The 16,765-nt window shown below is 42.5% G+C and overlaps 1 protein-coding gene across 6 annotated transcripts in view; it reads right to left on the bottom strand.

Annotated features, from left to right (window-relative positions):
* mcamb (melanoma cell adhesion molecule b) overlaps window positions 1–13,047 on the bottom strand; it is an 82,664-nt gene extending 69,617 nt beyond the window's left edge. For all 6 annotated transcript variants that reach the window (XR_013933207.1, XM_080428974.1, XM_080428973.1 and 3 more), the window contains exon 1: window positions 12,655–13,047. Coding sequence is in view for 5 of the 6 variants with exons in the window: in XM_080428974.1 (XP_080285100.1) it covers window positions 12,655–12,718 (64 nt within the window). In the remaining variant the exon portion in view is untranslated. The remainder of the gene's footprint in view (window positions 1–12,654) is intronic.
* Window positions 13,048–16,765: the final 3,718 nt, after the last annotated feature.

Raw genomic sequence — 16,765 nt, forward strand, 5'->3', positions numbered from 1 at the left:
ATATCTTTCACTTTTTTTTGTATGCGTTTCATATGAAGTCGTTCTCCTCTAAAACAACAAAAGCTTCCTTCTTATCGTTTGCAGACCTCTAAAAGGTCATTCATGCTTTCATTTCGTCACGCTTAAGACTATACTGTAACTCCCTGTACTACTCAGGGCTCAGTAAAAAAAAAGGCTATCTCCTGTCTTCGGCTTCGAGCTGCAACATTCAGCTGCTAAGATTATTAACCAATTATGAGAAACGTGACCATATTACAACCATCCTAATTTCTCTTCACTGGTTGCCAGTAGGTTATATAGAATTGATTTTAAGATTATACGGATGACTTTTAAAGCCCTTCAAGACCAGGTTCCTAGTGGAGTTAAATTTTGGATATTGTCTCTGTCGGGTGGACACTTCCAAAACTGTCCAAAACTGTTGATTTTCAGGATTCAAATTCGAAAATAGCAAAAGTAGCAGATCTACAAGCTCAAAACGCGTCGCTTCACGCCGCGTTTCGACCTTGCAAATCTGCTACTTTTGATGGTTTTCTGTGACGCTGTAGTATGATCAAGTAGGACGTTAATTTACGGAAAAGTTATTTAAAATATTGAGATAAGAGGTTTGCGTCTGAGCACAGCTGTAGATCCTTAGATAGGGCCCTCTAGGTTGTTCCTAAAGCTCACTGCATCACCTGGAACGATCAGGCTTTTGTGGCTGTGGAACGCCCTGCCTGAGGTTCTAAGGCTGACAAAGTCAGTGTCGTCTTTTAAATCACTTCTGAAAACCTAATTTCATAGTTTGTATAGCCTCTTTTATCCGTGATAGTTGGATGATTATAATTGATGCCATTGATGTTTATTTTTCCCTTTGATATTTTGTATCTAGGTTCAAGGTTCAACTTGTGTTGTTGTTTTCCTTATGGCTGTATTTTATCTTGCTACTGTACAGCAGTTTGTGACCCTGTTTCGAAAAATGCATCATAAATAAAATTCATTATCATTATCATAACAGCTTAAGTTACAAACTAATCTGAACTATGTCGTCAGGCAATCAAGAAAACCATTAGCAAACCACATATCATACTGTTAAGTGTTGAAACGCATCAAGATTTGATTTTAAAGTCTGGAAGAATAAGTGCTTTTTTTACCAAATGGGAAGGAAAATGTTGACAAGCCAACGACTTGCCTTATCTGATCAAAAAGAACAAAAACCAGCGGAAAACACCAACGTCATTTCTTCCTTCCATTGCGTACAATGCACAATGCACGGTCGGGCATCCAATTGACAAAAGAGCGCTGATGTTAGAGATACGATTCAAACCAACCTTGATTGCTTGCACTGCATTGCACAAACAACCACTCTCTTGGGTTGGACATAGGGCTGAACGCACATACAACGTGCCCCTGATGTGTCAACAGAGCAGTGTTAACTTTGACAGCAAGCAAGTTTGATTTAGTTTTAGCTACAGTATAGCCTTTTGAATAGTTTTAGTCTAGTTTTAGTTGACTAAATCTAGCGTTGATTTAGTAGACTAAAATGTATTTTGGCAGGCCGTGATGGCATCATAATGCCTGATTTCTATTTAGCTGTGTGCCAAAAATAGCCGCTCTTCAAGCTCACAGCGCGTTGTGAGCTTATAGATCGACTATTTTCGGAGAGTGACACCCGTTCGCAACCAAGCATAAAATGACTTGTCTGCTACTGGTTCTCTTCTCCACTAGTCCTCCTCACTAACATTTTGTAAATGTTTTATTGACGAAATTGTCAATTATATTTAGTCATAGTTTTAGTCAGCATAGCTTAGTTTTTATTTAGTTTTTTGTCCTCGAAAAAAGGTAGTCACTAGTCACTGAACATTTTGGTCATAGATTTAGTAGATGAAATTAACACTGCAACAGAGCACAGTTCTGGAAGCATAATGCCTAATTATCTCCGCCAGATCGAGACGCAGAGATTATGGTTTTTGCCCCTGTGTATGAGCACAGCTAATCTCATAGCAGAGGACCACGCTTTTTGCACGCACACTCCCAGTAGGCGAAGCAAGATAATCTGCAGCCCCAAATCTTTCAAACCGGCCTCATGGTGGCGCTAATATACCAGGCCTATATTGCGTTTTGGCCTGAAACTCTTGAACCGTAGGTCACACAATCAAAAACAATCCATATACCTATATAGGCCACACCCATCTACGCCTAACTAGATTTTATACCACAACACGTCACAGACACGATGTGTTGTGAGCTTGTAGATCAGGTATTTTCAATGTGTGACAGCGGTGCGCAACTAAGTATAAATCCCCCAGAACAGCTGCCTTACCATCCCTGCTCTGTCCCCCGTTTCCCTCTGATGCTGATCTAGCATATTGACCCACGTAATGGTGATAATGGATGTTATTTGTGTCTACAGGGACATCAAAAAGTAACATTCCCGCCCGCCAAGTGCACAGTTGAATCGCATTACAATGTCCAGCTGCCAATCGTACGATAGCCTCCATTAGTCCTCCTCTAAAATGCGGCACGCAGAAACACTTGAATACACAGGGTTGGATCTGCCGAGGGGGGTGGTCCCTGCCTCTGCTTTCGATATCCCCCCCTTCTAACCAATCATTTTTGAATGACCAGAAGGGTTTTATCCCTGCTTCTGGTCAGACTGATATAATTTGCATCTACTTTTGGTAAATGTAGAGTGTCTGATTTGTTTGATAATAATAATATCACAATTTAACATTTTAATAAAAAAGGTTATATTCCATACCAACCCTAGCATCCCTATTTTGGGCGCATTTTCGTGTCAGCATCTTTCAAAAGATCCACTGTCAGCATAACTTTCGATGCTTCCGCTTCGTACACAGCGGGACGACAGGTAATTCAGGTCAATATTTGCCTCACTTTGACGTGAAGACTAACGACTAAAACCACACCACAACAATTGATGACAGGCCAAGGAATTGAAATAATAGACTATATCCCATTGCCTGGAGGAGACAGTTGCTCTGCGATTGGCTAGTTTGTTGTTAGGCCAACCGGCCAACCAATGGTGTAACATTTTCACTGACTTTTTTTTTTTCAAGTGACTGATGGACTTGAGCAGGGATGAAAGTTAACTGCATGAAAGACTGACAAAGACCCTGTTGATGTCAATCCAAGACATCACAAACAATGGTGTTGAAAGTAACTTCTGGGGTCATGAAATCGTGCGGTCAGGGTGTGGGCGGATTATGCAGATTCATACTAAAATACAAAACAACAAACAACGTTCATCTTTTGATCGGTGTGTGTGTGTGTGTGTGTGTGTGTGTGTGTGTGTGTGTGTGTGTGTGTGTGTGTGTGTGTGTGTGTGTGTGTGTGTGTGTGTGTGTGTGTGTGTGTGTGTGTGTGTGTGTGTGTGTGTGTGTGTGTGTGTGTGTGTGTGTGTGTGTGTGTGTGCGCGCGCGCGCATGCGTGTGTGTGTGTGTTAGAAAGAGTGAGATAGTTAAATAGATTAAAGAGGGTAGATAAGGACACTGTTCTCACTGACTCTGTGGTAGATACACACACACACACACACACACACACACACACACACACACACACACACACACACACACACACACACACACGCGCGCACACACACACACACACACTCACACATGAACCCCCACCCCTCTAAAAAACCCTAAAAAGTCCCTTATATCCACACACACATTTCCCTGTGATTCCATCAATGAAGCAGTCAGGAGTCAGGACAGGTCATCTACGTGGCACATGGTCATATCTTATCTAAAGGTTGTGTAGGTCATATGACCAGACCACCTCTCAATTAGTCCTGGTTATGCTAATGGAAGGAACTCTTCAGATGAAATGCACAACTCATGCAAACCGTGACCTACTGAAAATCTCTATGCCAGTGGTTGTCAACCTTTTTCTGGATCAGGGCCCACTTGAAAATCTCAAAAGCGTCTGCGGCCCACCCATCTGACCACTTAACCCGGCAGCCTTTTGGCTACCGGGTTAAGTGGTCAGAAAAGGCTGCCAGGTTGCGTGCATTTTCAGAAAATTTAAAGATCAAACAATCGATTATGTTCCTGCTTGGATCAATGGCCTATTTATCGATATAACAAAGCAAACACATTTTATAGGTTTTAAAGGAAAAATACCATTACGTTTTATTATCATAAAATGTAGGTATATATATCGTTAAAATCGTACTGTTTTGCCAATTATTTTTGGGGGCTGTCTAGAAAAAATCCGCTTCTCCACATCAACGCAGCTATTCTCATGTTATTCAATGTTTATGACCAACCCCACTAATGTCATTGTTCCTTCTCATCCTAATACTCCACTGATCTCCATCTTCCAAAAAACAGCTCTGACATATTAAGCCAACGGTACTGTTTCCTGTTGGCGTTCCGCCGCCAGTGGACCTGGACAACGTCTCAACAACCTTAACAGGAGCATGAATGTATCGTCGCTGTCGGATGGAAACCTTGTATGTCAAAAAACGTTCACTTTCAGGAAGTGGACAGAGAAAGAACCTGTGTTCCAACTAGTTATTATTTAGTTAACCCATTCAATCTGGGAAAGCATCTGTGTCATTTTAGATTTTTACCTATAACCATTATTTTATACTTTGGCTATTCAGAAATATCAGATATACAAGCTCTATGACCTTGTAGATCTCCTATTTTTAGAAAAATCGTGAAAATGATTTAGTGATGTCTTCAATACTTTTCATTGGTTCAATATGTATAAAACCTACAGACACACTTGACCACTTTCACTGAAAGAAATGTCAAAGAAATTGCAAAAATGGTAGATCTACAAGCTCACATCGCTTCGCTTCGCAAAGTTGGCATCATGTAGATTAGCTATTTTTGCACTTTTGTGTGACTGTAGTATGACAAAGTAGGAGATTAATTTACAGGGAAAAGTTTAAATATGGACATAGGAGGTTTCTTCCCGACAGCAACAGTATACACACATCCAGATGGATGTAGCACTGTCACAGGTTAGACCAAACACAGCGGTGAGCTGCTCTGACATCTGTGTCCCTGCATCAGTCGGTTGCCATGGGAACACATAAACAATGTGCTCAGATAACCGAGGGCTTTATTTTAAAACAGAGATAAGAAGCCATGTGTCAAGGACAGGACAGACTCTTCTAGACTAGTATAAAAGGCAGACTGCTGCTAAATGGCTGGACTGGGGGACATTGTGGGGGATCAGTGTTCTCTCTCTCACTGGGAACCCACCAGTGCAGAAGTCTGAAAGTTGTTTTAATGAAATGAATGCATGACAAGAACTTGACTTACAAGCTAACAACGGTTAGTTGACAGAGACATGTTACAGTTACATGTTACTCAGCTATTTTTGAATAGCCAAAAAAAATAGGGTTTAAGTGGTTATTAATAGAGTTGCATCTCTAATTTCATTATTATTAATAATATCACTTTATCCTCTTTAGGGAGATCAAACACTCTCTCATGATGGCTGACATCTTCCTTACGTCAATCAACTGGAAGTAGAGCTGCTGCTACTTTACAAGGAAAGGAGCCAGAGGTTTTTTTCCAGGTACGGGGCCAAGGACCAGGTGGACGATTATCTCTACGCTGGCTGGCCTAGCTAAATTGGTTCGGCAACTGTTACCTCTGCTCTGCGACCCGACTCCGGAGAAGCAGATGAAGATGGATGAAAAGGTTAGAGAGACCCCCCAAGGACCCCCAGGGGTCCTTGGGGGGCTGTCCATATTTTATACTTTGGCTATTCAAAATAGCAGATATGCAAAATATATTATATTCAGAATAGCAGATGTACAAGCTCATAGCGTGGCACTGAGTGCCAGGAGGAACAGTAAAATTGTCAATCTACAAACTGACAACGCTTCGCATCACGACGCGTTGTGAGATTTGTAGATCTGCAATCTTTACATTTGGAGACCTTTTCTATAATGACATGCTCAACATTGGGACACCAGGTTGAAAGTGGTTAAAGAAGCAGAAAGGCTTCACACCGTGATGCAACTACTCTTCAACAACGGCCAACATACATTACAGCCAAACCACTCAGTCCCAGTCCAACCAGTAGCAGCATAACAGACCACTTAACCACTTGTACCCGTCCCTATTCTGAGGCGAACAACAGGTGAAAATAGATCATCTACAAGCTCACAGTGCTAGCTTGTAGATCAGCTCTTGGGAATCCGGTCAACGTTTATGATACTTGCCGTTCCACCCACCGTTCTACTTTTAACTTTATTTTTGATCTTATCTTATTTTTTTCTTTTATCATTGTCTTGTATTGCTGTGTTAGCACAGTCTTTGCGGAACATGGCCCACCAACATTTGGCTGGTATGAGTGACTGACAAATAAACCCGTCTTGATAACATGTAAAGTACAACCGAACCAGTCAGTTAGTCGCGGGCCTAAAAGTAAAGCATTCCTGCACTGCGTTCCAGGAAAAAAAAGATCTGAATTTAGCTCCACTTCCGCTGCTCTGCTGATCCTGTGCCAGATCGCTCAACCTCATAATCTTTTGCTCAGCGGGCGGACAAGAACAAAGACATTGATTGTCAGTGAAGTTTTCTCTTATTCTGAAGAGCAGGAGCTGTCTTCAGAGCGCTGAACGGAGCCACCGCCCCTCAGCAGCAGGGCTGTCACTATTGTGACATTGTACTTGACTTGTTTTTGGCATTGGAATATAAAAATGACATTTCTGTTTGCCTTTTAGGCTTAGTAAAACACAAATTGCAAACAATTGCGATCAGGCGATTATGTTAATAATTGAGACAACAGCAGCACAGATCAACGACGGTGGTCAGACGTGTCTGCTGCCCTTTGGCCTCCCCTGATTGGCTGATGTCACAGGAAGTGAAGTATATCCATAACCAGGGCAAGCCCCCAGAGTTGCTGAGAAACATTGAAGCTGCCACCCCAGTGGCCAAAGCTGGAACTGCAGGCGGGGAGAAATACATGCACGCGCAAAACATACTGAGAGATATTTATATTTATACATATAAATATGTAAACATATTATACATACATACATATGCATTTACATATAAATATGCATCTCGAGTGTATTTAATAAATATCTCGCGTTCAATCCTTGACACACGGGCTGCCGTAGAACGCAAAAAGGACACTAGTGCGCATGCTCATAACTCTACGGGTGGTCAAAATCGAACCAATAATTCTACTTCCGGCAGGTTTCCGGGTGCTTCAAAACGCCACTGAGCACATTCATTGAAATGATAGCTGGGGGCGGGGCAATCCGCCCTCTAGTTATATTATACCTCTATGAACCAGAGTCATTTGCAAATAGAATGTGATGCCTTTCCTATCCGTCTGTAGATAGCCTCCAGGGACTGGATTTAGGATTCTCACACCAATTTCCCACTGGGCTTCATATAAACATGCAGCGTTTTATTAAGCTTTCTAACAGTTTCCACTCAGTCTCTCTCCATTGAGCGATGTGTTTACAGACTGACTTGTGAGTCTACTTTTCACCTGACAGTGAGGAGGTTCACTAGGAGGACCTAACGAACACTCTATCCCTCCCAGGTCCGCTCCCTGCTGAACAGGTGGCCTGGTCAACCTGTAGGAGGTGCTATAGTGCAGCGACAGAGATCAGCCGCCCCACCCCGGCTTCTCAACCCGTGAGGAACACGGCCAATAGTGTTCTCCCGGCCAAGCCGGAGTCACCGCTGAGGAATCAAACCCCAATGTAAAAGAGCTTCGCCCCTGCGCCACCTGGACGACCCCCTGGGTGGGTATTAACAAGAACAATTAAAATCTTTCGAAACCCACCATTAAACACTTCTGCCCATGATGGAGAGATACAGTGTAGGCAAAAATGATATATTGTAGTCATACTCAACATTTTTTATTTCAAGGACCCCCTGTTTGATATGCATTAGGCCACAGACATTTACGACCCGTAAGGGTCCATTTACGGGGTCCATTTGGACCTGCGGTGGTGCCCAGATCCGACGTTGAGAACCAGTGATCTAATGTTCTGGCTCAACAGCTTGCGTTTAAAGTCCTTCTTTAATGCTGCCTTTTAGAGGCGTTGCATAGCGGCCAAATGTACCTTTTGATCCACCGGGCTGAGTTTTCTATATATTTTATGCTGACTGAATTCCAGCAAGGTTGAGTAAAGAGTTGTATCTGGACAGCAGCAGGTTCCTTGTACTCACTGTCCTCTTACAGGTCGTTGCTGTCGGCTGGAAACCTTGTATGTCCAAAACCATTCCTTTTTATGAAAAAAGTAAAACACAAAAAGTGTAAATATGGAGATACAAGGTTTCTGCCCGACTGCAATGAAGTGATTTTTAATGATGTTATCAATGACCTGAGACACAGCAGGAGGCATAGCACATTTCTGCATAGAAAATTAATCAGCGTGGAAACATAAAACCATAATGTCTGCCTGCCTTGCCTTATAAACATTTTATGCCCATTAAGCCCCCACGAACATGCACGTCCACGCACACACACACACACACACACACACACACACACACACACACACACACACACACACACACACACACACGCACACACACACACACACGCACACACGCACACATACACACACACGCACACACGCACATACACACAAACCACAGAAGCACTTTGATAGGATTATTTAACTTGAACCCTATATACTTTGTTGACCGGTGTCTCTCAGGGGTCTCTGCTTGGCCCCCTCCTGTCCTCCCAATACACCAAATCTCTTCGGCAAAAATAGACGATCTACAAGCGCAATACTATTTTCGCTGAATGTTCGCCGCCTATTATGTCGCCTACCTCCTCAGGAGGAGTGAGCGGCCGCTTTGGAATGGGAAGGTTCCCGGTTCGATCCCCGCCGGCTCTCTCTGTGTTAGTGTCGAAGTGTCCTTGAGCAAGACACTTAACCCTTAACTACCCCCGATGAGTAGGTTGGTGCCTTGCATGGTTTCCTCCGCCTCATGTGTGTTACCCATTCAATCCAGGAATCTGTGACACATCTATGTCATTTTAGATTTCTTTGGCTATTCAAAAATAGCAGATCTACAAGCTAAGCAAATCTTTGAATATATATATTTTTAAAGCAAACATTCGTAACTCAAATCTTTGCTTCTGGAGGTCCCTGGAACAAAATATTTTGAGATATATTTGTATTTATTTTCAAAAAACTGGGTTAATATGTGAGTGAACAGGTGAATGATGTAATGCACATTGTAAATTAATCTCTGCCAAGGACAGGGGTTAGCTGCCCCGCCCCGTAAAAACAACACTCTCTTGTTGGCTACAAAAACACCAACAAGAGATCAACAAGACATCAACACCTTAGCCCAGGGAAGATACCAAGACCATGAGGATGACCTGGAGCCAGTTGGAGAGAACAGCCCAAGACAGAGATGCCTGGAGATCGCTTGTTGACGGCCTATGATATGCCCCAGAAGGGGTAATAGGCATATGAGTAAGTAACATTGTAAAGTTGCTAAATAAATGCACCATTTATGTGGTGAAACACTACTCCACAGCACCGGCGATAACGTTATTAAATTGCATTACGCGTTGTTGTCTCTCCTTCCATCGCGGCGATGTGGTTCTGATAAGTATTCGTCGTGGCTCTCCAAACATTCCAGGAACACTGAACATTCCTTTGATCGTGGGTGAGACAGAGGGCTACGGGGACGAGAGGGACCACAGAGGAGGTAGGTGGGGCGTTTTCTGGGGGGTGGTGGTGGTGGGTGTTTAAAGTTGTGGGGCGCTAGGGTGAGCTCAGGTAGGATAACGTCACTGTGGGGGTGGAAACCTTGTATTTCCAAAACCGTTACTTTTTAGGAAATGGACAAAATATAATAACCTATGATCCAATGGATAGTTATTATTTAGTCACAAGCTCTTGTAAATACTTTTCACTGGCCACTGTCATACGACGAAGAATACAATAATTAAGCATTAATTTACAAAAAAAACTAAAGCAGTTGAAATATGGAGATACAAAGTTTCTGCCCGACAGCGACGATAAGAACGCTGAATACACGGGAGATCCAGGCAGGGGAGCATTTGAGGAAGAGGATGAGGAGGAAGAGGAGTAGGAAGAGGTGGAAAAGGCATCAGCGACAAAGGCTACGCCTGAACTAAAACAGGAGATGAGCAGCACAATACAGGGAGGAGGGAGGAAATGGTTCACATGGGGGGGATGAGTGGACAAGATGGAGGGAGGGGACACACACGGATGAATGTAGACAGGAGGGGCTTCAGGGAGGTGGGGGTCTGGGGGTGGTCAGGGGACACGGAGAGGAAGGGTTGTGGAGGATGAGGGGGGAACAGGGGGTCACAAACTGACTTAGTGCACGCCGGCACGATTTAAAAAGGTGATCACTTGAAATATCAAAGTTGCAATGCTTGAAAAGCTGAGATACCAAGCCACCTCTTGCCCTGAGTGCATATAAAGGCAGGCGCACACACACACACACACACACACACACACACACACACACACACACACACACACACACACACACACACACACACACACACACACACACACACACACACACACACTTCTAAAAATAAATACATCTCTGCCTCACGAATAAGAATGCGTCCCGCAAATCTGCCTCCCAACTTCGTACCGGTGTCATATAATGATTCAAGCACTGATTTAAAGGACCAGCCGCATTAACAAGTTTTAAACGGTATAGGTGCTATAGGCCCAAAGCTCAAGCCTTTGACCAACAACGAAGTACTGCATATAGGGTTAAATGGTTCAATATCAAAAGTCAACATTAAAATATGATGCAAAACATGGGGGTGCTGGTCAGGAGTTATCACTATCATAAGAGTCCATCTGTAGGCTATACTGTTGTTGCCACAAGCCTAAACAGTTCCAGTAGATGGGTTTGACTGCCAGAGAGAGACTGAGATGTCTCCAGGTTTGTCTCAAAGCAACTAGAGCCTGACACAGTCAAGTACCTGTGTATATTGATCCTAAGCACACAGCAGGCTCACACAAAACATCACACTGTAGGTGTGTGTGTGTGTGTGTGTGTGTGTGTGTGTGTGTGTGTGTGTGTGTGTGTGTGTGTGTGTGTGTGTGTGTGTGTGTGTGTGTGTGTGTGTGTGTGTGTGTGTGTGTGTGTGTGTGTGTGTCTGTGTGTGTGTCTGTCTGTCTGTCTGTCTGCCTGCCTGCCTGCCTGCCTGCCTGCCTGCCTGCCTGCCTGCCATGCGTGTGTGTGTGTGTGTGTGTGTGTGTGTGTGTGTGTGTGTGTGTGTGTGTGTGTGTGTGTGTGTGTGTGATCCAAACATGGCTGCATGCCAAAAGACCTGCCAGTGTAGGTCAGTTGGGAACAGACCCCCGCTGACAGAAAGCAGGCCTGCTGGTTCCTGACAACAGTGGATCTGTTTGGATTGCAGCCACGCACACAAAAAAACATAAATGCCATAGAAACCATCATAGACATTGCTGTTACTAATTTCTCAGAACCGGAGAAAACTGTAATTAGCCTAAGCATCATGACATCTCATCATGGTATTTTCACTGAAGACTGAACGTACAAATTATAACTGTCTTCCAAAGATGCATTCATTCATTCAGACATACATTTACTAGTTAGACGGAAAAACAGGAGAAAAATACGTTTTCATTCCTCAAGTTCCAGTCATAATAACAGCATACCTTCATGTACTTCCATTCAAAGAATCCATTCAAATCCAAGCTGATGATGACTAGGGTAAAAATAACACACACGCTCCAAAGTGTGCAAAGAATATTAAGCCAGAGTGTATGATATGCTTATTATGTTAAAGTGCTGTAGGCTATTAGATCATGTAAATGGCCAGTTGTTGGTATCATCCGCCAAAACTATTTTTTATTAATTAGGCAATTGATTATGAATTATAGTGCAACAATATTTCATTTTCAAGACTTCACTTCAAGAGATTAAAGAATATTTTGGTGTAGCCTAAATTCATAATCAATCCATTCGACTTTAATGTGATAATTTCTAGCTTACATTTTTGTTTTTTTTTACAGAAAGTCTAAACAAGGAGCTGAGTGTGCATCACATGTTTGCAGTTTGCACACTCACTGTGCAGGAGGACCTGAAACCAAAGAGCAGATAAATAGCACACACAACTTTATCCTGCAGACAGTAGCCTATGCAATGGGCCAGTGGTTCCCAAACAGTGGGTCGAGACCCATGTTTGGGTCGCGGACCATTTCTTATGGGTCGCGGCGGGTAAATATCCCCTTTTTTTCGTTTCCTACGTAAAAAATAAATAAAAACAATAATTTCAAAAGATAAAAACTATATTAAACCAAAAATGTTTTCATCAACTTTTCATCAATTCCAACATTTTTCAAAAGTATTTCATAAATGAAATGAAAAAATATAATATAAATTAAAACAAAAAATGTAGTGGAAAATAGCCGATCCACAAGCTTCTATTTTCACTAGGCAAATGTCGAATGTCTCTTTTGGGTCTTGAGCTAAAAACTTTGGGAACCACTGGGACCACTGAAGCGACCTTAGTCATTACAGACAGCATTTAAAATAACAGTAAAAAGCTGTGGTTTCCAGACCACTTACTCACTCACTCACTCATCTCCCCTCCCCAGGTACAAGTATGAATAAAATAACATTATAATAAATAAATAACAGTAAAACGCTATGGTTTCCCGACCATCCACTCACTCACCTCCCCAGGTAACAGTATGAAACGCCATGAAAAGTCCCAGGAACGCGTTCTTTAGTAAAGCCATGGTGTGTGTGGTACTTGTTGTTTGGGTTGAATGCTGCTGCTGCTGTCCTGCCGAGTGTGTGTGTGTGTGTGTGTGTGTGTGTGTGTGTGTGTGTGTGTGTATGTGAGGGGGAGTTAGAGAGAGAGATGAGAGAGAGTGAAAGAGAGAGAAAGATAAAGAGAGAGAGTGAAAAGAGAGAGAGAGAGAGAGAGAGAGAGAGAGAGAGAGAGAGAGACGGAGGCTGCCAGGTCCTCCTGGCAAGAGGAAGAGGAGCGACGCGACGGTGCGTAAAAAGCAGAAAGATGATGATGTACTAACAGACAGTAACAGTAACAGTAGAGACTGGAGACTCTGAGGCAGGGATAGAACTGCCGACTGACTGGTCTGGTAGGAGGAACTTTGCTGCTGAGACCAGAGCGTGAGGGCGGGGAGGAGGCGGAGGTGCAGCCTATGTAAGGGTTAATTGTCGCCGCGCCGGTAGCTGTTGAGAAATAACACCCGAGACGGCGACGAGGATGATTAAAGTTAAAAACACCGAGGCTTTATCAACACTTATACCGCATTATCCCGCTTATTACAAGGCTACTTAATAAATGAATACATAAATTGACCCAAGAGTAACAACAAAACGAAGTAGGGTATTGACTTGCTTATGGTAATGAAAGTATTCCATAAGTGTTGCGCTGGCCGCCTCGGAAAACAAGGAAGTGTTGATCAAATAGAATACATTTTCGGTTATTGCATTGTCTATTTCTCACTTCAATGTTTTCAAAAACATTCTTGAGAGCAATGTTTAGTTGTAAATGACATTGCGTGTTTGTTTACATGGCTGTCATGTTGGATACAGCATAAAATTCAAGCAGCGCAGCAGGTGCTCTGTTGATTAGGCAGCTCTGTTATATTGGTCGTTATCCAGTAATAACACACTGCTGAATTCAGCAATTGACCAATCAGAATCAAGCATTTAACCAAGCCGATTGGGGGTTAATTTTTAGCGTTATTTATATATGCTGCTACGTGCTACTCCATGACGCAACACATTCGCGCCCAGAACAGATCTACAAGCTAACAGCACGTCGCAGATCTGTTCTTGGCGACAAAGCGACACCAACTTTGTGCGTCTTGTGTCTTGTGTATAATTGTAGGAGTTTGTTTGCCAGCCCAGAGCTCTAATGATCATACATAATTATGTAACTATAACTTGATTATCACGCAGTAGCCTTGTGATAGTTTCACAGAATGAGAAGATGATGATGTCTGGAGATTTATAGAGAGGTCAGACTCAGAGGTGTGTGTGTGTGTGTGTGTGTGTGTGTGTGTGTAGGCCTTTTTGTAGGTCTGTGTCTGCATTCAGTGCTACGTGTGGGAGGTGAGGGAGGGGTCAAGTCGTTGCTGGTGGAGCTGATTTTGCTCAATTTCTTTTGGACTGATGAGTGCTGCTTTACAGTTATAAAGGAAGTCCCCTCCATTTGAGGTCTGCAGCCTGTTTGTCACATTAGCTTTCCAATACCACCCACGCATCTTCAAGTGATGCAGAACTGAACACTTATGATAGATCTGTTTTTGTTTTCTTTAATTTAGTTCCTTTTGCCATTCTCGTGTAAGGCTGTTAAAATAGTCAGGCTTGCCACCACCATCATCCATTATCGGATTGCTATCTGATGTAGCCTACTGTTCTTCTTGTTCCAAATGACCTTACATCCACGATGACATTATTGTTGCTTTGTGAAACAGTAAGATATGAAAGATACATTTTTACAAAGTCATAGACACGTGTAACCACCAACTGACCACCGGACAGTGAAGTCTGACTTGATGACGCTATGTTGTGGGAGTTTCTCCTGGGGTATAATAATGTCTGTATGTCAAATATTCTCATGGAATAAACTCATTATAATTTGTATTTGTCCGGCGAACTTCATATTTTACTACAGAAGGTTGCAGGTTTAAACCACTATATTTAAAGCTATCAACCTCAAATCAATTCCACATCCTTTTTTACACCAGCAGAAACCATTGTTTCCACAATGAATCATATTGGTCTCTCTTGCTCAGCCTAGCTATCATCCGGATTTCGGCCACATCATTCATGCACCGATCAGCTCGGTAACAAGTTATAGGCCTACTGTAGTAGCAGGAAAGGACTTCACTAAAGTCTGCCCGATATGTCGATTTGCGTTACAGGCATTATAAAAATTAGCCGCTTACTCTTAGGCATCCGCCATCCGGGCATTGTAGTTGAAATTTGTTGGGAAAGCAATGATATTAGTATGTGTATAAACTACAAGTGTAAGCCACAATTACTGTAAACTGGTGCTCCTGAAAATTATTTCAGGCATTGAATGAAGGAAAGCCCAATTTCATACAGAGTACAGTAACAGGTAGCTAGACCTTATTAATCCTGTGGGGGAAATTCAGTTTCAGTCTCTCCCAGCTGATGGCTGCTCAGATGGTCATGAGTGCACAGGGGAGTGAGCTGTTAAGTAGACACTTATCACACTTAAGGCACTTGTTTTCTCGGACAGAGAAAACAACAATAAACATTAAACAAACCATACTCCATACAGGGTATCTGCACATTTCTAAAGTTACAATTCAATGACCTTTTTAATACCAAATTGGCCAAATTGTGAAATATTAAGACATAGGCAAAGTGCTCAGAGACACTTCACCACATAAGACTGGGCAGACCTGGAGATGAACCGGTGACCTTCTGATTACCAGACAGCCTCTCAGTCATCTACACCAGTGGTTCTCAACCGTTTGATCTGGGGACCCCCCAACCTGACAAGCAGGAGCTTAGGCATTCAATTTGACTCAGTTCCATTGAAAATAGCGGATCTACAAGCTCACAACGCCTCGCCACACGAGGTGTTGTGAGCTTGTAGATCAGCAATTTTCAATTTCTTCTACTCTTTCTTATATTATTTGACAATTTGGCCAATGTTTGACCAGTTATAATATAATATAGTGTGTTGATTACTTTTGATGCAGTAATGGTCTTTTTCTTTTATTTCTATCTTTCTATTCTTTTTTTATTAAAAAGGGTCTTAAATTGTCACTTCACTGTCATCCCGCCCGCCCGAAAATCATGTGGGGCGTCCCCTGGGAGTCCCCTGGGAGTCCCGACCCACAGGTTGAGAACCACTAATGTACAGCCTCCCCTTGTATGTGATGGCACTGTTGTGACGACCGCTCACAGCTGCTGCTGCAGACAGCAATTAGGGGAGCTATGTCCTGTTAGCCATGTGGAGCATGATGACATTTGAAATGTGCTACCTACTGTAGTACCTAGTAACAGAGTTCTATTCTGTACACATTCAGGTGAGGTGTGTAAGTAAAGAAACAACCCTGCATATTACCGTTGTCGGGCGGAAACCTTGTACTGTATGTTCAAAACCGTTACTTTTCAGGAGATGTACAAAAATAACCTGTGTTCCAATGGATCCAATTTAGTTATTATTAATAGTCACAAGCTCTTGTAATACTTTTCATTGGATCAATATTTACAAAACCCACAGACAGACTTAACCACTTTCACTTTCAAAACTTTTCCAATATAGCAAAAATACTAGATCTACAAGCTCACAACACGTTGCGATGTGACGCGTTGTGAGCTTGTTGTAGATTGGCTATTTTTGTATGACACTGTAGTGTAACGAAGGTGGGCCTTAATTTACGGGGAAAAACAAACTAAAAAGTTGATATATGGAGATACAAGATTTCTGCCAGGGACGATATGAAGAAGAAAATGACATTTAGAATATGACTCTTGCTTGAACAAACAAAAGTCTACTGTGGGAGCTGAGACAGACCAGGGTAAAACATGGTGGCAGTCAGGAGCCATATCATATCATATCATAGAACAGTGGTTCTCAACCTGTGCACATTATTTTGGAGGGTCGCCAGATGATTAGCTTAATGTGCAACATTCTTTTCTCAGACCGAGAAAACAACAGTAAACCGTAAACAAACCATACACTATACAGGGTATCTAAAGTACTACAATTCAATGACCTTTAAGACATTTTTAATACAAAATTGGCCAAATTGTGAAATGAGACAGAG

Source organism: Gymnoscopelus braueri, assembly GCF_963280865.1.
Source record: "Gymnoscopelus braueri genome assembly, chromosome: 5".
NCBI lineage: Eukaryota > Metazoa > Chordata > Actinopteri > Myctophiformes > Myctophidae > Gymnoscopelus > Gymnoscopelus braueri.